The sequence below is a fragment of the Rana temporaria genome, chromosome 13 (assembly GCF_905171775.1).
Source record: "Rana temporaria chromosome 13, aRanTem1.1, whole genome shotgun sequence".
Taxonomy (NCBI): Eukaryota; Metazoa; Chordata; class Amphibia; order Anura; family Ranidae; genus Rana; species Rana temporaria.
The window spans coordinates 51,643,747-51,669,661 of record NC_053501.1 but is presented as its reverse complement, the minus strand read 5'-3'; the positions used below and the strand labels follow the sequence as shown (position 1 = coordinate 51,669,661).

Here is a 25,915-nt window from a genome sequence, read left to right as displayed (position 1 = left end):
GCCCTGTGACTGGCCGGAGCAGCGAGGACATCACTCCCGCGTATGCGCGCGGGAGCCGTCAGGGACGGCACGATCCCATTCATTAATGGCACGCTCATTGCGCCTGCGCAATCTTTTCTGCAAATATCTCCTTAACCGTGTAGCTTAAAAAGTTGTAAAGGAAAAAAAAATGTCACCTTAATGCAATCTATGCATCAAGGTGAAAAACATCTGATAATGCAAGTAGTTGGTTGTTTGTCTGGAAATCAGCTTTAAAAAGGTTGTAAACCCAAATAAAAAAAAAATAAAAAAAGACAAAAAGGCATAATGAGCCTAGTGTGCATCGCATACTAGCTCATTATGAAATACCTATCTTTGATCAAAGCTGTTGCAGCGGTCCTAGCACACCGCTATGACCGGCGACATGTCTCCCGGAGTTATTTCCAGGTTCGTAGGCTCCAGGATTGTGATTGGCTGGAGCCGCGATGATGTCACTCACGCGCATTCGTGGGGGAGCTGCCGGTCACAGCACAGGCCCTTTAGTAACGGCACAATCGAGCCATTTCTTCAGTGCGTGTGCACCGACGACGTCGGCACGTGATAAATATCTCCTAAACCATGGAAGTTTAGTCGATATTTATAGTAACTACAGTTAAGCCTCATTATAGGCTTACCTGTAGGTATAAGTGGTATAGCAGGGTTTACAACCACTTTAAATCCTGCAATAAACTATTGGATTCCAAAGATACAGTAAATTGGAAGCCATTTTAACCACTTGGTATCCCTGCTATAAGTAAAAGACGGTCACAAGGTGGCTCTCAATTGCCAGGAGGACGTCTATAGACATCTTCGGCTCCTCCGGCCACTGGGGGGGCACGCGCCTGCCGCATCACTGCAGTGCCGATGCGCTGCCTGGTGGCCGCGATGCCCGCCGGGTACCCGCGATCGGCGGTTACACAGACAAGGACGTGGATCTGTGTGTGTAAACACAGAGATTCACGTCCTGTCAGGGAGAGACCGATGCCGTGTTCCTTGTACATAGGGACACAGATCGGTCACCTCCCCCAGTCAGTCCCCTTCCCCCCATAGTTAGAAACACTATGCAGGGCACACATTTAACCCCTTTCTCGCCCCCTAGTGTTAACCCCTTCCCTGCCAGTCACATTTATACAGTAATTAGTGCATTTTTATAGCACTGATAGCTGTATAAATGTGAATGGTCCCAAAAATGTGTCAAAAGTGTCCGATGTGTCTGCCATAATGTTGCAGTCCCAATATAAATCGCAAATCGCCACCATTACTAGTAAAAAAAAAAAAAATAATAATAATTCTGTCCCCTATTTTGTAGGCGCTATAACTTTTGCGCTTATTACGATATTTTTTTTTTACCAAAAATATGTAGAAGAATACGTATCGGCCTAAATTGTAAAAATTGGGATATTTATTATAGCAAAAAGTTAAAAAATATTGGCCCAGATTCACATACAAACGCCTATCTTTAGGCGGGCGTAGCGTATCTCAGATACACTACGCCGCCGTAACTTAGAGCGCTATGTCCTGTATTCAGAAACAACTTGCGCTCTAAGTTACGGCGGCGTAGTGTATCTGACACGGTGTAAGCCCGCCTAATTTAAACTAATCTGTTAGGGGGCGTGTTGTATGTAAATGTATTGTGACCCAACGTAAATGACGCTTTTTACGAACGAGACATGCGCGCGCATGCTCAGTATCACGTTGAATTTTCAAAGTAAATTACGCCCGCTCAATGCTTAGTCGACGTGAACGTAACCTATGCACAACCCCATTCACGGACGACTTACGAAAACGACGTAAAATACGATGCTGTTCGTACGTTTCCGACGTCCATACCTAACATGACTTACCCCTGCTTTATTAGTGGTAACTTTACGCCGGCGTATGTCTTACGTAAACAACGTATCTTGATACACCGGGCGCACGTACGTTCGGAAATCGGCGTATCTAGCTAATTAGCATATTCAACGTGGAAATATACGGAAGCGCCACCTAGCGGCCAGCGTAAATATGCACCCTAAGATACGACAGCGTAGGAGACTTACGCCGCTCGTATCTAGGCAACTGTGAGGCGTATCTGATTCTATGAATCAGGCGCCGAGTTGCGACGGGCCGCACTCAAGAGTTACGACGGCGTATCTGGAGATACGCCGTCGTAACTCCTTTGTGAATCCGGACCATTGTGTTTTTTCAAAATTGTCGCTCTTTTTTTGTTTATAGCGCAAAAAATAAAAACCGCAGAGGTGATCAAATACCACCAAAAGAAAGCTCTATTTGTGGGGAAAAAAGGCCGTAAATTTTGTTTGGGAGCCACGTCGCACGACTGCGCAATTGTCAGTTAATGCGACGCAGTGCCGGAAGCTGAAATTTCGCCTAGGCAGGAAGGGGGTATATGTGCCCAGTAAGCAAGTGGTTAAGAATCATAATGTTTGACAGAAGCCATTCATCAGTAGTAATTAGGGGAGACACAAAGGTTGCTCGGTAGAAAGATTACAAATAAGAAGTGCAGCATTTACTATGTACAGAGTAATCAGGCCTGGAATGACCTTTACCTTAGGTGCATGTTCCAAATACTGTTTTCCTGCAGACATTTGAGTTATAAGGCGGAATTTGTTGTCCTGAAGAACATAGATTCCCTATGACAAAAAAAGTGTAAAGATAAGCAGATATAACAAATTTATTTACTATATATATATATGTATATATTTTTTTCCACTATGATATGGATGTGTGTGTGTGTGTGTGTGTGTGTGTGTGTGTGTGTGTGTGTGTGTATATATGTGATATATATCACATATACACACACACACACCATAGTGAATATGAAAATTTATATATATATATATATATATATATATATATATATATATATATATATATATATATATATATATATATATATATATATATATATATATATATATATATATGTATACATATACAGTGAGGAAAATAAGTATTTGAACACCCTGCTATTTTGCAAGTTCTCCCACTTGGAAATCATGGAGGGGTCTGAAATTGTTATCGTAGGTGCATGTCCACTGTGAGAGACATAATCAAAAAAAAAAAAAATCCAGAAATCACAATGTATGATTTTTTTAACTATTTATTTGTATGATACAGCTGCAAATAAGTATTTGAACACCTGAGAAAATCAATGTTAATATTTGGTACAGTAGCCTTTGTTTGCAATTACAGAGGTCAAACGTTTCTTGTAGTTTTTCACCAGGTTTGCACACACTGGAGGAGGGATTTTGGCCCACTCCTCCACACAGATCTTCTCTACATCAGTCAGGTTTCTGGGCTGTCGCTGAGAAACACGGAGTTTGAGCTCCCTCCAAAGATTCTCTATTGGGTTTAGGTCTGGAGACTGGCTAGGCCACACCAGAACCTTGATATGCTTCTTACAGAGCCACTCCTTGGTTATCCTGGCTGTGTGCTTCGGGTCATTGTCATGTTGGAAGACCCAGCCTCGACCCATCTTCAAAGCTCTAACTGAGGGAAGGAGGTTGTTGCCCAAAATCTTGCAATACATGGCCCCGGTCATCCTCTCCTTAATACATTGCATTCGCCCTGTCCCATGTGCAGAAAAAACAGGGTTACTTACCGGTAACATCCCTTTTCCAGGAGTCTTTCAGGACAGGTACTGTAGAGAGACACAGGCTCCTCCCCTCACAGGAAACACCGCCTTCCAATTAGGAATTTAAGCCTCATCCTCCCTCAGTTCCTCAGTTTTTTCCAGAGTACCTCCGGCCAGTTGGGGAGACACAAGAACACGTCATAAAAGTATAAAATTACATCTTACCTGACGGCCTCGTCTGATGAGTTTTCATAATATCCCCTACAACAAAGAGGGTGGGTACCAGTGCTGTCCTGAAAGACTCCTGGAAAAGGGATGTTACCGGTAAGTAACCCCGTTTTTCCCTGTTCATCTTTCAGGACAGGTACTGTAGAGAGGATAAGCGAGCACCTTACCCTAGGGTGGGACAACTGCTTGCAGTACTTTGCGTCCAAAAGCCTGGTCTTTGGTTGAAAGTAGGTCCAGTCTGTAATGTTTTACAAACGTTGAAAAACTAGACCATGTTGCAGCCTTGCAGATCTGCTCCGGGGAAGCACCAGCACACTCTGCTTGGGAAGTTGCTACTGCCCTGGTGGAATGAGCCCTGATACCCTGTGGAGGCTCTACTCCCCTAGAAGAATAAGCTAGAACAATGGCTGCCCTTAACCACCTGGCTATCGTGCGTCTAGAAGCCCTGGACCCCTTCCTGGACCCAGAAAATAAAACAAATAGTGAATCAGCTTTCCTGAACTGACTCGTGTAATCCAAGTATTGTAGGACACACCTCCTAACGTCTAGGTTGTGAAACTTGTGTTCCTGTTCCCTCACAGGATTTGAACAAAAAGAAGGCAATGTTATTTCTTGACTCCTGTGAAAATTAGAAGCTACCTTTGGTAGAAAAGCCGGATCTGTCTTAAAAATGATGCGATCCGGAAAAACTTGAAAAAAGGGGGCCCTAATAGATAGGGCCTCGAGTTCGCTCACTCTCCTAGCAGTAGTGATCGCTACTAAAAATACTGTTTTGAGAGTGATCACTTTTAAAGTACAATTGTCTAAAGGTTCAAATGGTTCTACTGTAAAGGCCTGAAGAACCAATAAGAGATCCCAAACTGGGAAGTTGGAGATTTTTACAGGTCTCCGTCTACTCAAAGCCTTGAAAAATCTAGAGACCCAAGGGTCAAACGCTAGTTGTTTTTCAAAAAATACACTTAACGCTGACACTTGACCCTTCAGCGTGCTAATTGCCAGCCCTTTATCAGCCCCAGCTTGTAGAAATTCTAAAACAGCCACAGAGCTGTTGACACTGAAGGAGCTTTCTGCGCACCAGATGTTAAACCGTTTCCACACTTTTTGGTAAATGGCTTGTGTCTCCTTCTTTCTACAGCTTAAGAGTGTTTCAACCAAGCGTTCTGAAAACCCTTTGCCCCTCAGCAGCTCTTCCTCAGAAGCCAAGCTGCCCTCTTTTGCCCAGCGACCCTGTGTCAGAAGGGAGTCCAGGTGTGCTCCCCAACCCGAGCCACTGGCATCTGTTGTCACTGTTCTGGAGATCGGGGAGATCCAATCCAGGCCCTGTAAAAGGTTCGCCCCCTTCCTCCACCACCAAAGGGACCTCTTGATGTGAACTGGTATGGATATCAGGGAATCCAAGGAGTCCGGTTTGTGATCCCAAATGTTCAGTATGAACAGTTGCAGGGGTCGGTAATGCAGACCTGCCCACTGCACTGCAGGAAGAGAAGATGTTAATAACCCCAGAGCTGACATGACCTTCCTTATCGGAAGCTGGCCGCTGCTCTGAAGAAGTGATATTACATTGTCCACCTTCTGAACTTTTTCTGTTGGGAGAAAAGTCATCTGTCTGGTTGAGTCCAGTACATATCCCAGAAAAGTGACTCTTTGGGAGGGCGTCAGGCTGGATTTTTCCAGATTGAGTAGCCAACCTAAGTTTTCCAGAATCTCCTTTGCTACCTGGAGGTCCTGGGACAACTGTGTCGGGGAGTCTGCAAAAAATAACAGATCGTCCAGGTATGCCACCACCAGGATGCCCGAGACGTAGAAAGGCTAGTACCTCCACCATCACCTTGGTGAATATGCGGGGGGAAGAGGAGAGCCCGAAGGGGAGTGCTTTGAACTGTAGGTGAAACGTCCCTTCTCTGGACCTCACGGCCAGTCTGAGAAATCTCTGATGGCATTCTGCTATTGGGATGTGTAGGTAGGCATCCTTTAGATCTATGGATGCCATGAAGCAGTTCGGAAGGAGGAGCGTCTTCACGGAATAGATAGAATCCATCCGAAACCTTTTGTATGTGACCGAGGTGTTTAGAGGTTTCAAATTCAGTATAAGCCTGAATTTCCCGGAAGGCTTGCGGACCACGAAGATGTGGGAGTAGAAGCCCTTGCCCGTTTCCTCCGATGGAACCCGAACCACCACATCCTGATCCTCCAACTCCTGAAGAGAGGAGAGCAGGGCCACAGATTTTTCTTTGCACTGTGGTAAATTGGTGACTAAAAGTCTGGATGGGGGGGGGACTTGAGAACTCTAGTCTGTACCCTCTCCTTATGATCCCCAGCACAAATTGGTTGCTGGTGATCAGCTCCCATTGTGGGAGAAAGGCCCCCAACCTTCCTCCCACCTTGACTCCGTCATTGAGGTTTTTGGGGCTGTTCAGGAGCACGAAAAAGCGCCCCGGCACGGCCCTTACCCTTTTGTCCCCAAAACTTTTTCTTTCCCTCAGGTTTTGAGACTTCCACCTTCTTTTGGGTCCAGAATTTTTTCTTTGCTTGTCCCCCAAATTTTTTCTTTAAGGGGAAAGCCTTTTTCTTGTCGGCTGTACGATCTAAGACAGCCTCCAAGCCTGGCCCAAATAATAAATCTCCTGTAAGGGGGATCCCGCACAACTTCACCTTTGAGGCGCTATCCCCCTGCCATGTCTTGAGCCAGAGAGCTCTTCTTGCAGAATTAGATAGACATGCAGACCTGGCAGACATGCGGATTGACTCTGCCGAGGCGTCCGCTACATACCGCACGCCATTCAGTAAAGTTGGAAAAGAGGATAGTATAGTCTCTTTAGGCGTTCCGGCTTCAATATGTGCCCTGATCTGTGAGAGCCAATGCTCTAGATTACGGGCCACCACCGTTGCTGCCATAGCTGGCTTAAGGTTCCCTTGGGAAGCATCCTAGGACTTCTTTAACAGTGAGTCCATCCGCCTGTCCATGGGGTCTGAAAGGACCCCCATGTCCTCAAACGCCAAGTCCGAATGTCGGGATACCTGCGAGAAGGCAGCATCCAGTTTAGGGGATTTGTTCCATACTAAAGCCTCCTCTTCAGAAAAAGGAAATCTTCTCTTCAAAGAGTTTGAGAAAAAAGGTTTCCTTTCTGGATCCTGCCACTCTTTTTTGATGGCATTGACCAGGACTTCATGGACTGGGAAAACCTTTCTCTTTTGTTCTCCCAAGCCACTGTACATCTGGTCATGGAGTGACAGTGTCTTTTTCTCCTCAACTATCCCTAAAGTAGTGTGGATAGTTTCCAATAATTCTTCCACCTCTTCATTGGGAAAGCTTGTAGCGAGAGACCTTTGAGGGCCCTGCCTCTGTCCCCTCACCATCTGACTCCTCTTGGGAGCTAGAAGCGGCACTGTCTTGCTCCTCCTCAGCATCCTCTCTGATGTCCGCAGGTTTCTCTCTACTCAGAGGGAAGAACCTCCGGATTGGGTGGAATTAACTGTTGCGCTACAGAAGGGCTGCTTTGGGGCAACTGAAAATTAGCAAAGATATCTTTAAAGGATTGAAAGGTGCCAGAAAGCTCTTTCATAGAAGCTGCTAATTCAGATGCCTGCTCTGCCTCCCTTTCCTTAACCAGCCCCTCAATACACCTCCTGCAAAGTGCTTTGTTCCAACTCTCACTAAGGGAAGATCTGCAGGAAGGGCATTTCTTCTTGTAGCTGTGGGCTGATTTTTCTGTGGATTTCTGAAAAACACAGAAGAAAAGTGGAGGCTAAATGAGAGAGAGCCCAGCGCTTAACACAGGTAACCACCAGGAGTGTTCCAGGACCAACCACCACCAGGGTTCTAGACACACTACAAAAAACTCCCCGACCACCAGGAGAAGAAAAAACAACAAAATCACCAGTGAAGCTGTGCAACATGATAAGGGAACACCACCCCAGGGTTCTCCTTACCTTAGAGTGGCTGGTGCTGTCGTCGTCCGGAGGTGCACGAGAAGCCTCTGCTTCTGACATCTCGCTGAGGAATGTGGTCGCGACTGCCTCCAAAAACGCCGACCCTACGGCTGAGAAGAGAGAGGCCGCACCAGCCCAGCGTCAGGCCTTTTCACACTGCAGCGTCTGGGACCAGTGACGCGTATCCGGCGGAAGTGCCCGCCCCCCCCGGAACTGACGTCACTCGTCATCCGGTCCGGCCCAGCTTCCTGGCCGACTGTGATTTCTCACAGGGAGTGTGCACACCACCTGCAGCGCCACCCCTGTGCGATTAGTAAAACAGACCTCCGCGGTTGAAACCACCCCAGGAATGTCCGCGGGACGCTACACGGCGATGTCCTGGGTAAGTAGCTTCCCCAGCCAGCCAGGACGCCATGTTTCAAAAAATAGCCCTGAGCCCAGGGAGAACAGGTCCCCCCTCTCAGGAATATTGGCCTCAGCTTCCCCAGCTGTCTGGCCCTTGGCCCCAAGCGGTGTCTCCCCTCCGGAGGAAACACCATAAACTGAGGAGCTGAGGGAGGATGAGGCTTAAATTCCTAATTGGAAGGCGGTGTTTCCTGTGAGGGGAGGAGCCTGTGTCTCTCTACAGTACCTGTCCTGAAAGACGAACAGGGAAAACACCCCCAAAGCATGATGCTACCACCCCCATGCTTCACAGTAGGGATGGTGTTCTTGGGATGGTACTCATCATTCTTCTTCCTCCAAACACGGTTAGTGGAATTATGACCAAAAAGTTCTATTTTGGTCTCATCTGACCACATGACTTTCTCCCATGACTCCTCTGGATCATCCAAATGGTCATTGGCAAACTTAAGACGGGCCTTGACATGTGCTGGTTTAAGCAGGGGAACCTTCCGTGCCATGCATGATTTCAAACCATGACGTCTTAGTGTATTACCAACAGTAACCTTGGAAACGGTGGTCCCAGCTCTTTTCAGGTCATTGACCAGCTCCTCCCGTGTAGTCCTGGGCTGATTTCTCACCTTTCTTAGGATCATTGAGACACCACGAGGTGAGATTTTGCATGGAGCCCCAGTCCGAGGGAGATTGACAGTCATGTTTAGCTTCTTCCATTTTCTAATGATTGCTCCAACAGTGGACCTTTTTTCACCAAGCTGCTTGGCAATTTCCCCGTAGCCCTTTCCAGCCTTGTGGAGGTGTACAATTTTGTGTCTAGTGTCTTTGGACAGCTCTTTGGTCTTGGCCATGTTAGTAGTTGGATTCTTACTGATTGTATGGGGTGGACAGGTGTCTTTATGCAGCTAATGACCTCAAACAGGTGCATCTAATTTAGGATAATAAATGGAGTGGAGGTGGACATTTTAAAGGCAGACTAACAGGTCTTTGAGGGTCAGAATTCTAGCTGATAGACAGGTGTTCAAATACTTATTTGCAGCTGTATCATACAAATAGTTAAAAAATCATAAATTGTGATTTCTGGAATTTTTTTTTTTGATTATGTCTCTCACAGTGGACATGCACCTACGATGACAATTTCAGACCCCTCCATGATTTCCAAGTGGGAGAACTTGCAAAATAGCAGGGTGTTCAAATACTTATTTTCCTCACTGTACATTTATTTATTTATATATTATACACACACACACACACACACACACTTTTCTAAGAAAAGAAAAATAGGTGAAGGAACACCCCCCTTCTTAAACACCCCTCATCTCTGCCCCCTACCCACCTCTGATCACTTACCTTGGTTCCACCCACTACCCATCTCTCAGTAGCACCCCTTTTAGAGAATTCAGAACCAAGTATAATTTTGTGGTGCTTAATAATTTGTATGGAATTTGTTAATGATAGACTATAAAAGCAGTAAAATAAATCCCCTGCAGCCAGCAACAATAGATACACCAAACAATAGACTCCCTGTGCAACAATGGACTCCCCCCCAGCAACAATAGACCCCTCCATACAACAATAGACCTCCCACCACAAAATACCACACCCAGTAACAAAAGATCCACACCAGCAACAATAGACACCTCCAAGCAGCAACAACAGATCTCCCAGCAGTCAGCATCAATAGACCCACCAGCAGCCTATAACAATACATCCCCCACCAGCAACAGTAGACCCTTACACAAAAACAGATCCTCACCAGCAATAATAAATCCCCAGCAGCCAGCACCAATAGGTCCAGAGAAGTTATGTGTAATATTTGCCAACAATGTCCAAGTGGCGGCTGGAGATGCTAAAAATTTCTGTTTTATTCTAGCCTTTCACAAAAGTCCTTGTATTCCTTTACTGAATACAAAGCGTTCTGTGAATGGATGAAATGTTAAACCACTCCTCCTCTCCGCTCATCCAATCACTCTACTGTAAAGCAGAGCTCATAGAGGTGGAGGGAAATGCAGCAGAAGGAGCCATTCGGGTGTGCTGCAACGCAAGAAGGATGCCAGTATGAAGTACACAGAGAGATGAGCTCATTACTCTGCTGCTTCTCCTTTCCCTGTCCAGTCATATTGGGGTTTAAAAATCAGGCTCATTTCTGTATAGAAACCAATCCTCTTCTAACCTCATAATTAAGCTTTGGCAATAAAACCTGGAAGCGGATTGATTTCTATGCAGAAGTGAGCCTGATTTTGCGCTCTCCAGCTTTAGTAAATAATCCCCATAGTGAGGGTGCAAAGAAGACCTGTAGGTGGCTGTGCTGTGGGGAAAAACTGTGTAAATGTCAGAACTGGGTGGGCAGAAATTGAAATCAATAGGCAGGCCAAATTACTCTTGTATATGTATTTCATCTACAGCAGGGGTAGGCAACCTGGGGCCCTCCAGCTGTTGCAGAACTACAAGTCCCATCATGCCTCTGGGGGTAATTGTAACTGCCAGCCTCGCAACGCCTCATAGGAAATGTAGTTCCACAACAGCTGGAGGGCTACTGGTTGCCTACCCCTGATCTACAGTATGTATTTAGCAGATTGCCTGGAGTTCAGGTTTAAATTGCTACAGGGATCCCTGGATCATTGGCTGCTACAACACAGCATCTGAGCAGTATAGAAATAGGAGGACTGGATATTTGTGCAAACCTCGGCTCTTGGGTTTTCCACTTGTGTGTGACGTAGCTACCCAGCTGGAGCATGCAATGTGTACTTTCCATTGTCAGCTTACTCTGTTTGCTTAGACTGCAAAGATCCCCAACAAGGATGAGGGCGGGGCCTCTTAGGTCTCACCTGGTGATTGGTCCGCAGATTATCAATTTGCTTTTTGAATACTGTAGTCCAGAAGTCTTTGCAGACAAACTTCATGATGTCCAATTCATCTTTGAACCTTGCGGTGTCTTTGGTAAACCTGATAGGAACATAAATCCATTTGAACAATAAAACATTTCTAGCCAGAAGCAAGGAGTGGTAGATGTGACCGTGCGATTTTACAGTGAAATCTGAATAATATACATTTCTATCTCTTAGCTGTAAGGCCTCATGTACACTGAATAAAATGCTGATGCGCTCGTATTAACTCATGTGCAATATGAATCGTTCATATATAAAAAACAAAAAAACTAGGTGAAAAAACCCCATAATAATATATATGTGAATAGATCATGAAAAAGTCCTGATGATTGAATCAGTCAGTCTGCAGTGCTCCTTCCCTAATTGCCAAGCTCTCACTTCAATGTGATCAGGTTACAACAACCTCCAGCAGCGATCAGATGTTTCCAGTTTCATTCAGTCACATGCAAAAGAGGAGAAAAGGAAACATAGCGCAATATTGTACCATATAGATGTGGATAAAAGCTGCACTTTGTGCACTCACGTATCCTCGCTTATATTATAGACAGGGTATGTTGCCGCTCAGTTTAAATGGACTCCTCACTCGGGATAGACATCTGATGGTTCGTCACTGTAGGCTCCTCCCCCACACGTATCGTCACTCGTCACGTGACTTAATCATGGATATTCTACGTGACAGACGGCAACTCAGCCTGTTAAATAGCCATCTACAAGCCCATAATTGCGGACAGAGATATGCAACAATGCAGCGTCGGTTTCGTAATAGGCAGCAATGTCTGAACTTAATGGTTGGTATTAATTCACTTCGACCTTCTGTTTTTGCTTCATTAACATCGGTTTGATTCTGTTCATACAAAGTATCTGCGTGACTCCGTCTTCTGTGCTTCCTAGTGTGGCTGTCACTGATCGTCTGTTCCCTGTGTTAAGGAACGATCCAGCATTTTATTCATTCACTATTTGGTTTAGTTCACCGTTTTTGATTGCAGCTGTATTATTTCGTTATTTTTTGTGTGATTTCTTTGAGATTATTTGTTAGTAGCGCTGTAGTCCTTTTTCACCTCATGTACACTGCTGCTGGTAAACGGACATTTAGGAGCAGTTGGGTGTTTTTTTCAGCTGCCCCTAAACTCCCCTCCGGTTATCTTATCAGTACATGTACACAGGGTCGTTTATAGTCGTTTTTAGGCAGTTGAGTTTAGAAGCATTTTTTGGAAAGCGAAAAAAAAAAAAAAAAAAAAAAAATAATGCGTTTAGGACAGATGTTCAGAGGCATTTGAAACGCCAAATTCTTGTAAACGCAGTAACTCACGTTTCGTCTACAGGCGCTTTAATTTTTAAAATAAAAAAAATAAAAACGCTTCTAAAACGCAAAACGCGGCATGGAAACTCGACAAAACAGACGTTTTTAAATGTCGGTTACTATCTGTCAAATTAAACCGTTCAGGAGAGGTTGTAAACCGTTACGTGTGCATGAAGCATTAGACATTTCCTCTGAAGTATATTACACAATGTAAGAATTCTTAGTAAAGTTGGGGAAGCAGAACTATTGTTTCTCTGGAATCAGTCACTGCTGACTCCGTACAAGCAGACTATTTAGTGCAGATATTTTATTACTTCAATATATACAATACTTGCTTTTATAGACAGCCTATCCCAGCCTTGTGAGATCTCATCAGAAACATATTAAACACTTTCAGTGCCTTAGGCATCATACACACTGGATGCTTCGGCTATCTCTCTAAGACCCTGTACACACGGCCGGGAATCCCGTCAGGAAAAAAACTCCGGTATGCCTGACAGGATTCCCGGTAAGCTTTTCTTGCAAAGCCGTGCATACAGACGGCCATTCAAAAGAATCGCCGTTCTTTTGCATGGCAAGAACACGCGACGACGTCGTTGACTACGACAAGCCGGCGCTCATCACATTCGATGCCGTCATCTTGCTACACCCCACACTAAACTTGTATGCTACCGTGCATGCGTCCAACTCTTATCGAGTATGCGCAGGTTTACCTGGGACAGGTAAGCATACAGACGAACGGTTTTCTCGGCAGAAAACACTCTGCCAGGAAACCCGACGAGAAAATAGAGAGCAGGTTTCTATTTTTGAATAGAAATGCGGTGCGATTCCTTTTTGAATCACATGCTGTGTCCGACACAGTGTGAACCCAGGCTTAGGTGTTCGGACCCCCAATGACTTCATCTGGTTCCAAAAGCAGTAAATTACCGAATTCCACTCTGGTCAAAAAAAGTGTCATCGGCGCTTACCTCTCTATCAATCCTTGCCCTACGCGGAAACCCATGCTCTCCAACTTGGTGATGCATTTTCCATTCTCCTGCAAGAAAAAGACAACGTAGCAAAAGCTCAAATCTAATCTTCTAATGTACAGTTTTAAATCCATTATACACTATATGGAAAAAAAAGTGTGTGGCCGCCCCTCCGAATGATGGTTCAGGTGCTTCTCATGAAGAGTACTGTTCATGCGACAACAAAGACATTTAGCCTGGGATAGAGCTGCACAATTCTGGCAAAAATAAGAATCACTATTTTTTTGCTTAGAATAAAGATCACAAATATCTCACAGTGTATCATCATCTTTCACATCATACAAAAAAAAAAAAAAAATGTGCTAACTTTACTGTTTCTTTTTTTTTATTCATTAACCACCTCAATACCAGGCACTTTTACCCCCTTCCTGCCCAAGCCATTTTTCAGCTTTCAGTACTGTCACACTTTGAATGACAATTGCGCTGTCATGCAACACTGTGCCCAAATAAAATATGTATATGTTTTTCCCCACAAACAGAGCTTTCTTTTAGTGGTATTTGATCACCTCTTCGTGTTTTTTTTTTTTTTTAAACAACATTTTCCTCAGTTTAGGCCGATATGTATTCTTCTACATATTTTTGTTTAAAAAAAAAAAAATTGCAATAAGCATATATTGATTGGTTTGCACAAAAGTTATAGCGTCTACAAAATAGGGGATAGATTTATAGCATTTTTTTTTTTTTTTCTACTAATGGCAGCAATCTGCGATTTTTATCATGACTGCGATATTGCGGCAGACACATCGGACACTTTTGACACTTTTTTGGGACCATTCACATTTATACAGCGATCCATGCTATAAAAATGCATTGATTACTGTATAAATGTGACTGGCAGGGAAGGGGTTAACACTAGGGGCGATCAAGGGGTTAAATGTGTATCCTAGGGAATGATTCTGTGGGGGGAGGGGACTTGAACAATGTCCCGTTAACATGAAGCCTTGAAGAAGAGGTAAACCCTCTAAAACATTTCCTAAAAAAAAATAAAAAAAACCTGCAAGAGAAAGGCACAATGAGCTAGTATGCATAGCATACTAGCTCATTATGAATTACTTACCTGAGTTCGAAGCCCCGGCAGCGGTCCTGGGTGACCTCCTCCGTCGTCACCATGATACCCGGAGTGACTTCTGGGTATTGCTGCTCTGGCGCTGTGACTGGCCAGAATAGCGATGACGTCACTCCCGTGCATGCTACCACCAACAGCATGATCGTTGTTTGAAGCGGCACGCTCAGTGCGCCTGATGGCTATGGTGCATGCGCCGTAGACATCGGTGCCGCTATTTTCTGCAAATATCTCCTAAACCTTTTAGGTTTGGAAGACATTTGTTGCACCTACAGGTAAGCCTTAACCACGTGCCGCCCGCCTTATGCAAAATAACGGGGCCAAAGTGGTTTCAATATCCTGACCGGACGTCATATGACGCATAGCGGCGATCGACGCCGGTCTAGGTAAAGAGTCTGATGGAGACTCTTTACCACGTGATCTGCCGTGTTCAATCACGGCTGATCACGATGTAAACAGGAAGAGCCGGTGATCGGCTTTTCCTCACTTGCGTCTGTCAGATGCGAGTAGAGGAGAGCCGATCGGCTGCTCCTCTGACAGGGGGGGTTGTGCTGATCCATTATCAGCGCAGCCCCCCCCCCCCCCCCCCCGAGGATGCCCACACTGGACCACCAGACCACCAGGTATGCCACCCTAGACCACCAGGGATGCCAATCAGTGCCCCTAATGGATGCCAATCAGTGCCCACAATGGGCATCACTGATTGGCAGGCATTATTGTTTGGTACAGTACATCAGTGCCCATCCGTGCCACCTATGCCGCATATCCGCACCCATCCGTGCCGCCTATCTGCGCCACCTATCAGTGCTGCCTTATCAGTGTCCGTCAGTGCAGCCCCATCAGTGAAGGAGAAAACTTACTTATTTACAAAGTTTTGTAACTGAAACCAAAAAAAAACATTTTTTTCAAAATTGTCGGTCTTTTTTTATTTATTTTTTATCAGAAAAATAAAAATCCCAGAGGTGATCAAATACCACCAAAAGAAAACTCTATTTGTGGGAACAAAATTATAAAAATGTAGTTTGGGTACAGTGGTGTATGACCGCGCAATTGTCATTCAAAGTGCAACAGCGCTGAAAATTGGTCTGGGCAGTAAGGTGAATAAGTGCCCGGTATTGAAGTGGATAATCTAGGCTTACCTGTAGGTTAAAGTGGTTGCAATGGGTTTACAACCACTTTAACCTTCATGTCCAACAGCAGAAGAACAAGAGAGCACAGATCTACTGCAATAAAAGAGTTGTATTTATTTAGTGTAAAGAAAAAAAAAAAAAAAAAAAAAAAAACACACAGTAGTAACAACTCCTAAACTTCCCGATCATTCAGCACTGGGGGGTGGAGCCAAGTCTGGTGCAGCCCTGAGGGTGGGGCCAGAATGACGTTCTCGCAGCTGTCAAAAGTACTTCTCAGGTGGGGCCACTTGAGCGCTCTCGGGGCAAGCCCTGATCACTGTCTCTTGAGAGAACCTCCACAAGGAAGGGGACAGGCTGTCACAGGGATATTGAACCCAAAACCAACATTTTTATATACGGCAGCTTACCAATTATTAGACTATTAGATTATTTTTCCCTGGGGGTCCGGCCAGTAACACCCCTCTTGTATCAGAGTGCCCCCCCATTCTGGGTAGCACCATTGTTAGTCTGGGAGGAAGGGAATGTTGGATGTACTAGCAGATTTGGATACACTAACAAATTGAAGTCAAACTCACACAGCAGTTACCATGAATGTTTTTTTCTTTGGGGAAAAAGGTTTTACATGAATAAATAAAAGCGGTCAGTGGTAAATGTTTTTTACACTCTCATTTCTACATTTGCACAACAGCTTATTCCCTTGAAAAACAGACTTACTGGTTGGATTACCAGATAATAATAAAGGAAAGAAAAGAAAGCCGCCTAACAAAATAAAAAGGGGAAAACGAATGCAGCCACCAAATCTAAGAATTTGTTAAAGGATAAATTCACCTTTACAGAAAAATCTGTAAGGTGAACTTACACAGGACCCCCCTCCCCCCCAGTCCCGCTGACCTGGAGTGCGGTGATCACCCGTTCCTTCTGACACCTTGTATGGTGGCCTCACCGGTCCCGGGCTTAGAAATCCCCTTGGCTTAATTCCTCATCAGGAGGTTTAGGAGCATTCTAATTGGTTGGCGCCGTCACATGGGCGGCGCCGAACCAATCAGAATCCGCACAGCCTGTCCTGTCACAGACAGAAAGGGGGCAATGCCATCATTTTGGAATGGGATGTCCATAAAGGTTTGGCCACGTCTGTAAATTTTTACATTTCACACGTATCAGTTTATAATAGGAGTTGAAGTATGGCCCACCATGATTGTTGCCCATGTACACAGTAAATGTTTGACCTAATGATGTGTGCCCATCTCTGGCTGCTGCCCCATTTCATACATCTTACTTTTAGGCATTGTTCACACGTGCGGCATTACTGCATATACACACTGATCTTACTGTTGTGGGTTTAGTAACGCTTTAACCACTCAAGGACCGCCTCCTGCACATATACTTTGGCAGAATGGCATGGCTGGGCACAAGCACGTCCTCTTTAAGTGCCCGGCCGTGGGTCGCGGGCGCGCGCCCGCGACCCGGTCCGAAGCTCCGTGACCCGATCGCCGCTGGAGTCCCGCGATCGGTCCCCGGAGCTGAAGAACAGGGAGAGCTGTGTATAAACACAGCTTCCCCGTTCTTCACTGTGGCGCCGTCATCGATCGTGTGTTACCTTTTATAGGGAATCACAATCAATGACGTCACACCTACAGCCACACCCCCCTACAGTTAGAAACACAAATGAGGTCATACATAACCCCTTCAGCGCCCCTTGTGGTTAACTCCCAAACTGCAATTGTCATTTTCACAATAAACAATGCATTTTAAATGCATTTTTTGCTGTGAAAATGACAATGGTCCCAAAAATGTGTCAAAATTGTCCGAAGTGTCCGCCATAATGTCGCATTCACGAAAAAAAAAAAAAAAAAAAAAAAAAATGTATTGGCCTAAACCTAAACTGAGGAAAAAAATGTTTTTTTATATATTTTTGGGGGATATTTATTATAGCAAAAAAATATTGTTTTTTTTTCAAAATTGTCGCTCTATTTTTGTTTATTATAGCGCAAAAAATAAAAACCGCAGAGGTGATCAAATACCACCAAAAGAAAGCTCTATTTGTGGGGAAAAAAAAGGACGTCAATTTTGTTTGGGAGCCACATCGCACGACCGCGCAATTGTCAGTTAAAGCGACGCAGTGCCGAATCGCAAAAACTGGCCTGGTCCTTTAGCTGCCTAAAGGTCCGGGTCTTAAGTGGTTAAACAACATGTTGCATTTGGTGGGTGTTACTGCCGCTGAATGTGACCAATGCGAGTCTATGGGGGGCAGCACCGCACCCACATGCAATGCGCACAAGTAGAGCGGCATTTACAGGGTTAAATCGGGTGGTGACCAGGCACTCAGCACCTCCTCCATTCAGAAAAAGGCTTGTGTTCTTTTCAATTAATACAAGGCGTTCTGTGATTGGAGGAGATTGCGATGTTGATTAGCACCGCCTCCAATCGCAAGGTGTCTTGTATTCATTGATAGGAATGCACAACTTTTTCTGAATGCAAAGCGCCAGGATTCATGTCCAGCTTTGCACACATTTGGAAGACGCCGTAGGTTGTGCAGCAGAGTTCTTCCTCAAGGTGTCAGCACCCAATACCTGCAACATGTCATATTTGTAAATCTAAGCAGCCACAATAAAAGCTCAGTGACATCACACACACATAGGAGGCTCACCACTTCGCCCTGCTCGCCCGCCTTGTACACACAGGACACGATCTCATTGTGCAGCAATAGGAAGAGAGCCTCCTCCGCCATGTCCTGCTTGTTCATGTAGTCTGCCGGCTGACGAGCATGCGCACTGCGCTCCTGTCCGGTGATCGTTCTACAGAGCGGCAGATCACATCAGCCTGACATCCTCCGCTCTGTCCACACTGCGCGCGTCACTTCCGTTTCCGTTTGGGAAAAACAGCTGGAACAGCAGTATCCATGGAAACCAGTACACTGTAGCTGTCAGCACTAGTGCAGATAGAGAACACAGCAGAGAGATCAGGGGGGTGGGGACAGAGATTGGCCAACACAGGACAGCCTTTCCAATTGTTTTGTTCCTGGGAATCTTTGTTAACCACTTAAGCCCCGGACAATTTTGCCCAGGCCAGGTTTTGCGATTCGGCACTGCGTCGCTTTAACAGACAATTGGGCGGTCGTGCGACGTGGCTCCCAAACATAATTTTTCCGCACAAATAGAGCTTTCTTTTGGTGGTATTTGATCACCTCTGCGGTTTTTATTTTTTGCACTATAAACAAAAATAGAGCGACAATTTTGAAACAAATGCAATATTTTTTACTTTTTGCTATAATAAATATCCCCCAAAAACATATATAAACATTTTTTTTCCTCAGTTTAGGCCGATACGTATTCTTCTACCTATTTTTGGAAAAAAAAATCGCAATAATCGTTTATCGGAATGGTTTGCGCAAAATTTATAGCGTTTACAAAATAGGGGATAGTTTTATTGCATTTTTATAAATTTTTTTTTTTTTACTACTAATGGCAGCGATCAGCGATTTTTTTCGTGACTTCAGACAATTTTGACACATTTTTGGGACCATTGTCATTTTCACAGCAAAAAATGCATTTAAATTGCATTGTTTATTGTGAAAATGACAGTTGCAGTTTGGGAGTTAACCACAGGGGGCGCTGTAGGAGTTAGAGTTCATCTATGGTGTTTTCAACTGTAGGGGGGTGTGGCTGTAGGTCTGACGTCATCGATCGAGTAATGAACTTAACGTCGATCGAGTCTCCCTATAAAAAGGATCACTCGATCGATGCAGCCGCCACAGTGAAGCACGGGGAAGCCGTGTTTACATACGGCTCTCCCCGTTCTTCAGCTCCGGGGCGGCTAGAAACGAATAGCCGCGCCCTCGTCCCAGGTCGCTCCCCGCGGGTTACCGACGGCCGCCTGTACCGGAGGGGGGGTCCCGATCGGACCCCCGACCCGCGGAAAGGCGGGGACGTACATGTACGCCCATATGCCTGTGCGTGCCATTCTGTGGACGTATATGTACATGCGGCGGGCGTTAACCGGTTAAGGCTGGCCATACACTATACAATTTTCTTATTAAATCTCCTTTAGATTTACCTTCAACTATGTAGTGCAAGGGCCTACCTGACTACATTCAAATTAAAAGTGTTTAGGTTTGACCTAATATTATATGATTTTGGTAAATCTAAAGGAAAGTTGAACAAGAAAATTGTGTAATGTGTGTGGCCAGCCTTCGAGAAGGCCGCTGACCTATAGAAAACCTGATCGTATTATTGGCTGCTCAACACAACTCACAAAGCCTAATTTTGTGTTAACACTAGAATGTGCACACTTTTATGTGTTGCAGATTTCAATTGGCTATTCAATGCACAAAAAATATAGCGCAGGTGCTCTGTTTGCAAATTGTGTCGCAAACAAACCGCACGGTACTGTGCTGTTTGGTGGTCACCGATCTCATGCTGACAGCTGCAAATGCGGCTTTGTTTACTTCCGGTTACCTGAGCGTGATGTCACAACGTCGCGCCTGGGCCTCCGACGGTCATAGAGATATCGTCGTGAGCCGGCACGAGTCAATGTGTTCTCTGCCCCCCGATGGCACGGGAGAGCCCGGAGAAACACAGGAGGGTGGCGGGAGGGGGGGACGTCCCCTCCCACCGCCTATAAGAATGATCAAGTGGCGGAACTGATGCTATGATCGTTCTTATCGTGCACAGAGTCGCCGGCAGAAAACAGTGATATCTGAATGATGCCTGTAGCATCGGTACTGTAACTCTGTATATACCATATCTGGCTGATCCCACTGGAAGCTGAAAATTCCTGACACTGCTACTCCAGTGATCTTCATTGGCTTCTGGATCCTGTGCTGAGCGGCTGGCCTGCTACATTCTAAACACAGGAGGTTGGCCACTTGGGCATTCCGATAATGCTTTGCATTCTCTGAATAAATGCAAAGTGTTCTCTGATTGAACAAGGTGGAGAGGCGGAGTGGTGACCTTGTCCAATCAGAGAGCACTTTGCATTCATTTAGAAAATGCAAAGTGTAGCCGGGTGTCTTGCTGGCTGTGAGACCCCCCCCCCAAATGCTTAGTATCGATACCGATACCAACAGTATCATTACAGAGAACCTCTCATATCCAGCCACTCCTGCCGGGGCACTACAAAAACATTCTATAAATGGTGCCATGGTGATTGGCCAGCCTCCGGTGTTCAGAATGCAACATGGCAGCTGCTCTGCATGGGACCCCAAAGCAAATGGAGATCACTGGAGTAGCTGTGTCTACTTCATTGATTTCCAGCTTCCAAGAGCATCGGCCAGGTATGGTATTTGCATAGTTACATCAGTCCAGATTGGAAAAATGTTATTTATAAAATATCCATAAATGGAATTCTTCTTTAATGACAGCCTGAAAGAAGAATTGCTGTATGGATCTTCCTGCTTGTGCCAGTGTTTACATCTGTACAGGGAAAGACACATAGCTCTCTACACAGATATCTGCTTCCAGGGCTGTGTGTCCGTCCTGTACAGGTGTAAACACTGGCATGTGCAGGAAGATCCTAATGCTGCATCTCTCAGGCTGGCTGCACAGAACAGCAGTCAATTCCTGAACTTAGAAACACAACCTTCTGCCTGAAGATTCGGGACTATATGCCTGTGTGAATAAAGCCTAAAGTAACATAAATTAAACAATGATCCCTAAAGACCTGGAAGAAGTTTGTATACCAGTGGTCTCCGAACTGCAGCTCGGGGTGCCTTTGCTTGCCTTTATCTGGCCCTTGGGGGACTATTCCTTCCACTAACACCAATAATGGGGCACTATTCCAACCATTGACAATAATAATGGGGTATTATTCCTCCCACTGATGCTAATGATGGGTGTGATTTATCCTGGAGGATGGAACTCTTCTTCTATAATGGGGGGAAGTGATTCTGGGAATTATTGGACAACCAATAAGCCCTGTATTGCCACTGATCATCCGATCAGTGAGGGTCCCTAGTTTGTCTGGAGACTCCTTATCTATACCTAGTACCAGTGGTGGCCCGTCCATAGGGGGTGCCCGGGCGCCCCCCCTCCCTCCTGTAGTCATAAAAAAAACGGGCCCTTTAAGGCTTTTAAAAATTTGTTTTGCAGCGCCGCGCAAATAACATACACTCATGCATTGCATGAGTGTATGTTATTGTGGCCAGCCTATTCAGATAACTGGACATTGGGCGCCGATTATCTGAATAAGGACAGCTGGTTGGCTGTGCGGAAGTGCCTATCAGAGCCAGCGGCTCTGATAGGCTTTCCCAGTACAGCCCTTCAGCTCCCGGATGTCTTATCCTCGGAACGTAGCGGGCCATGTCCCTTGGATAAGACTGACGGCCGTCTCAGCCAATCAGGTTCACTGATTCTGGTTATCAGTAACCTGATTGGCTGAAGCATCATCGAGGGTGGCAGAAGACATCGAGGGACCGTAGAAGGAGGATGGAAAACCCCAGAAAGGTAAGTGGCGGGGAGGGGGGCAATCTGACTGGCAGCATTTTACAGGGCACAGTGGGGACAATTGATGTGGGTACAATTCATGTGGGGACAATTGATGTGGGCACAGTGGGGACAATTGATGTGGGCACAGTGGGGACAATTGATGTGGGCACAGTGGCGACAATTGATGTGGGCACAGTGGTAACAATTGATGGCATGGCACAGTGGCTGCGTTTGATGGCACAGTGGCTGCGTTTGGCATGGCACAGTGGTGACAATTGATGGGCACAGTGGTGACAATTGATGGCACAGTGGTGACAATTGATGGCACAGTGGCGACGATTGATGGCATGGCACAGTGGTTGCATTTGATGGGCACAGTGGCTGCCTTTGATGGGCAGAGTGGCTGCCTTTGATGGGCACAGTGAGGCTGCAATTGTCTTTTTTTTTTTCATTTGTTTGCACCCCCCTAAAAATGTTGAGCACCAGCCGCCACTTCCTAGTACACCCTTGATCTGCATCCACTCTATGCCTAGCTTATGCCCACTAGGCTTTTTGCACACTGCTGCCTAAATAGCAGCATTTTTAGTCATACAAAGGGGGAGATTTACTAAAACTGGAAAATGCAAAATCTGGTGAAGCTCTGCATAGAAACCAGTTTCCATTTTTTTTTTTTTTGTCAAAGCTTAATTGAATAAGCTGAAGTTAGAAGCTGATTGGCTACCACCCAGGGCGGCACCAGATTTTGCGCTCTCCAGTTTTAGTAAATCAACTCCATTGTTTTTTTTTTTACTGATGTAAATGCAGACCATTGTTTTTAATGAGCCTGAACAGTGTGTAAACATGCGCTGTGTATAGATCAGTAAAAAAATACAGAAATCTGTGTTGTTGGTCAGATTTTTACGCATATATTTGCACAAATACATGAATATACCACACTCCCTTATTTAAAAAAAGATAGGGAAATGTTTATTATGCTGGTGTATGCATACACACAAATACACACAAGAGCTATGTAGCCTATCTTCGTGTTTTTTTCTGCCAGGAATGTCTGATATTCATACATCAGTACAGTGTGAAAATACCTTAAAGCGGAACTTTACCCATAGCAACTTGATAAAAAATAATGTTCTTTAGCAAGGAACATACATTCCACATTAATAATTATGCTACCAAAATGTGTGTGTGCTGTAATTTGCCTTCAGCTTTGCTCCTGTTTCTTCTTGACGGATGCTGCCATTTTGCTGAAGCCCAGAACCCCTGAACAGCTGTAATTCACAAAGCAGAACTCAACCCATCAATTTAACGGTTTAAAAAAAACCCATTACATTCCTGGAATGCCGAGATTGCTAACTGTCACATTTAAAATGGATGTATGCAGCACTAGTAGCATAAAATTAAAGGTAAGTGTCCATAGTGTTTAAAGTAAAGTCCTTGTTCAGGAAAGGAAGCTGGAATCACCCACGTTGTAAACAAAGACACAATTAGGTGAGCATGAAATTATCTTCCACTGTTATATTTGCTTGTGTCCTCAACCAAACTATCAAACTATCAAATGGCTGGTGTCATAAGTGATCACATGTGCAGCACCATGGCAGTTACAGATCAAACAGAAGCAGCTTCCTTTGCTGTAAAGGATAGGAGGGTTTAAAGTGGTAGTAAACTCCTGAATGTGATTTTTACCTACAGGTAAGTAAGCTTATAATTAGAGATGTCCCGATACCGATACTAGTATCGGTATCTGTACCGATACCGAGCATTTCCCCGAGTACTTGTACTCGGGGGAAATGCTCCGATGCCTCACCCGATACTTGGGCAGGCAGGGGAATTGGTAGTCTTGTCCCCTCCATGCTGTCTTTTCCCCCGTCCGTGCAGCTCTAAACCCCCCCCCCCCCCCCTGTCCGTGCCGCTCTCCGCCCCTCCATTTGTGCAGCTCTCCCCCTCCTTGCCGTCTTCTCCGTCCATCCGTGTTACTCTCCCCCCGTCCATCCATGCCGCTCTCCCCCATCCATCCGTGCCGCTCTCCCCCCGATTATCCGTGCCGCTCTCCCCCTGTCCGTCCATGCAGCTCTCACCCCTCCGTGCCATGTTCTCCATCCATCGGTGCAGCTCTCCCCCCGTTTGTCCGTGCCGCTCTCCCCCCCCCGTCTGTCCGTGCCGCTCCCCCCCCGTCTGTCCGTGCCGCTCCCCCCCCCCACGTCTGTCCGTGCTGCTCCCCCCCCCGTCTGTCCGTGCCGCTGCCCCCCCTGTCTGTCCGTGCCGCTCCCCCCCCCCCCGTCTGTCCGTGCCGCTCCCCCCCCCCGTATGTCCGTGCCGCTCTCCCCCCCCGTCTGTCCGTGCAGCTCTCCGTCCTCCGTGCAGTCTTCTCCGTCTGTCCGTGCCGCTCTCTCCCCTCAATCTGTCAGGTGGAGAGCGGAGGTAGGAGCCGCTAAACCCGGCTCCTACCTTTTTCCGAATGGACAGAGTCAGTGATCACTGACTTCTGTCCATTCACATAACTGAGCATCGTAACCTGTGATTACGATGCTGCAGTTTATGAATGGAGGAGCTTCCCTCTATTCATTTCAGCTGAGGCTGCAGAGAAAGGGACTGGGGAATCTGTTTCCCTAGTCCCTTTCTCTGTCTTAAAGGGGAGATGTCAGAGGTCTGTTAAGACCCCTGATATCTCGCCAAAGACCCCCAACAGGGCTGATTAAACAAAAAAAAACAATTGCAATAAATTTTTTTTTTTTAAATAAATAAAAATAAAATGTAAATAAAAAAAACACACTGACAATCCACCTTCCCCCAAAAAAACTAAAAAAATCACTGTAAAAAAAAAAAAATCACTGTAAAAAAAAAAATTATAAAATACTGTCACATGACATTAAAAAAAGTATCGGTATTCGGTATCGGCGAGTACTTGAAAAAAAGTACTTGTACTCGGTCTCAAAAAAGTGGTATCGGGACAACCCTACTTATAATAAAGCTTAACTGCTTGCCGACCAGCCGCCGCTGTTCTACGGTGGCAGGTTGGCTCTGCTGGGCGAGAGCACGTACCTATACGTCACCTCGCCCAGCAGCCAATAGGGGCGTGCACCCCCGCTCGCCCCCGACTCCCGTGCCCGGCGGGCATGATCGCTCAGAGGTCCCCAGGGCCCCATGTGGCAAACCCCTTTTTTTTATATATAAATGTTTATTTTTTATTTTTGTTTATATATTTATTTATTTTTTATTAAAGGGCCCAGAGGTCCCAGGGCCCTGGATGGCAACCCCCCCCCCTTTTTTTTTATAAATGTTTATTTTTTTTATATATTTTTTTTATTAAAGGGCCCAGAGGTTTATTTTAATTTTTTTATTAAAGGGCCCAGATGTCAACCGCCCCCCCTTTTTTTGTAATTTCTTAAAAAAAAAAAAAAAATGTTTTATATATATATATATATATATATATATATATATATATATATATATATATATATATATATATATATATATATAAAACATTTTTTTATTATTATTAAAGGGCCCAGAGGTCCCCAGGGCCCCAGATGGCAACCCCCCTTTTAAAAATATATATATATACTTTTTATTCATTTTTTTCTTTTTATTAAAGGGCCCAGATATATTTTTTTCTTTATTTCTTCTTTTTCTTGTAAAGGGCCCCCCCCCCCCGCTTCTCAATTCATGGGGGAGCCCCCCCTGCTTCTAAATTTCAGGCGGCAGCACTTCCCCTCCCCGCCCCCCCCCCCCCCCGGTTCTTTGCTCCAGGGGGCCCATGCCTGAAGCTGTGTAAGGGGCCCCATAATTGGTGGTGGCCCTGGTCGCAGTACCGAAAAAAAATCGCTGATCGCCGCCATTACTAGTAAAAAAAAAAAAACTCTCCCCGTGCTTCCTAGTGAGCCTGTCACTGATCGTCTGTTTCCTGTCATAGGGAATGACGATCAGTGACGTCACATGCCCAG

At 45.4% G+C, this 25,915-nt stretch overlaps 1 protein-coding gene across 1 annotated transcript in view; it reads right to left on the bottom strand.

The window, feature by feature from the left end:
* Window positions 1–18,422, bottom strand: part of TRAPPC6B (trafficking protein particle complex subunit 6B) — a 36,212-nt gene extending 17,790 nt beyond the window's left edge. The window contains exons 1-4 of the mRNA XM_040333900.1: window positions 18,203–18,422; window positions 13,303–13,370; window positions 10,975–11,092; window positions 2,565–2,648 (exon numbers count right to left, since the gene is read on the bottom strand). Coding sequence (XP_040189834.1) covers window positions 2,565–2,648; window positions 10,975–11,092; window positions 13,303–13,370; window positions 18,203–18,298 — 366 coding nt within the window. The 5' untranslated portion in view covers window positions 18,299–18,422. The remainder of the gene's footprint in view (window positions 1–2,564; window positions 2,649–10,974; window positions 11,093–13,302; window positions 13,371–18,202) is intronic.
* Window positions 18,423–25,915: the final 7,493 nt, after the last annotated feature.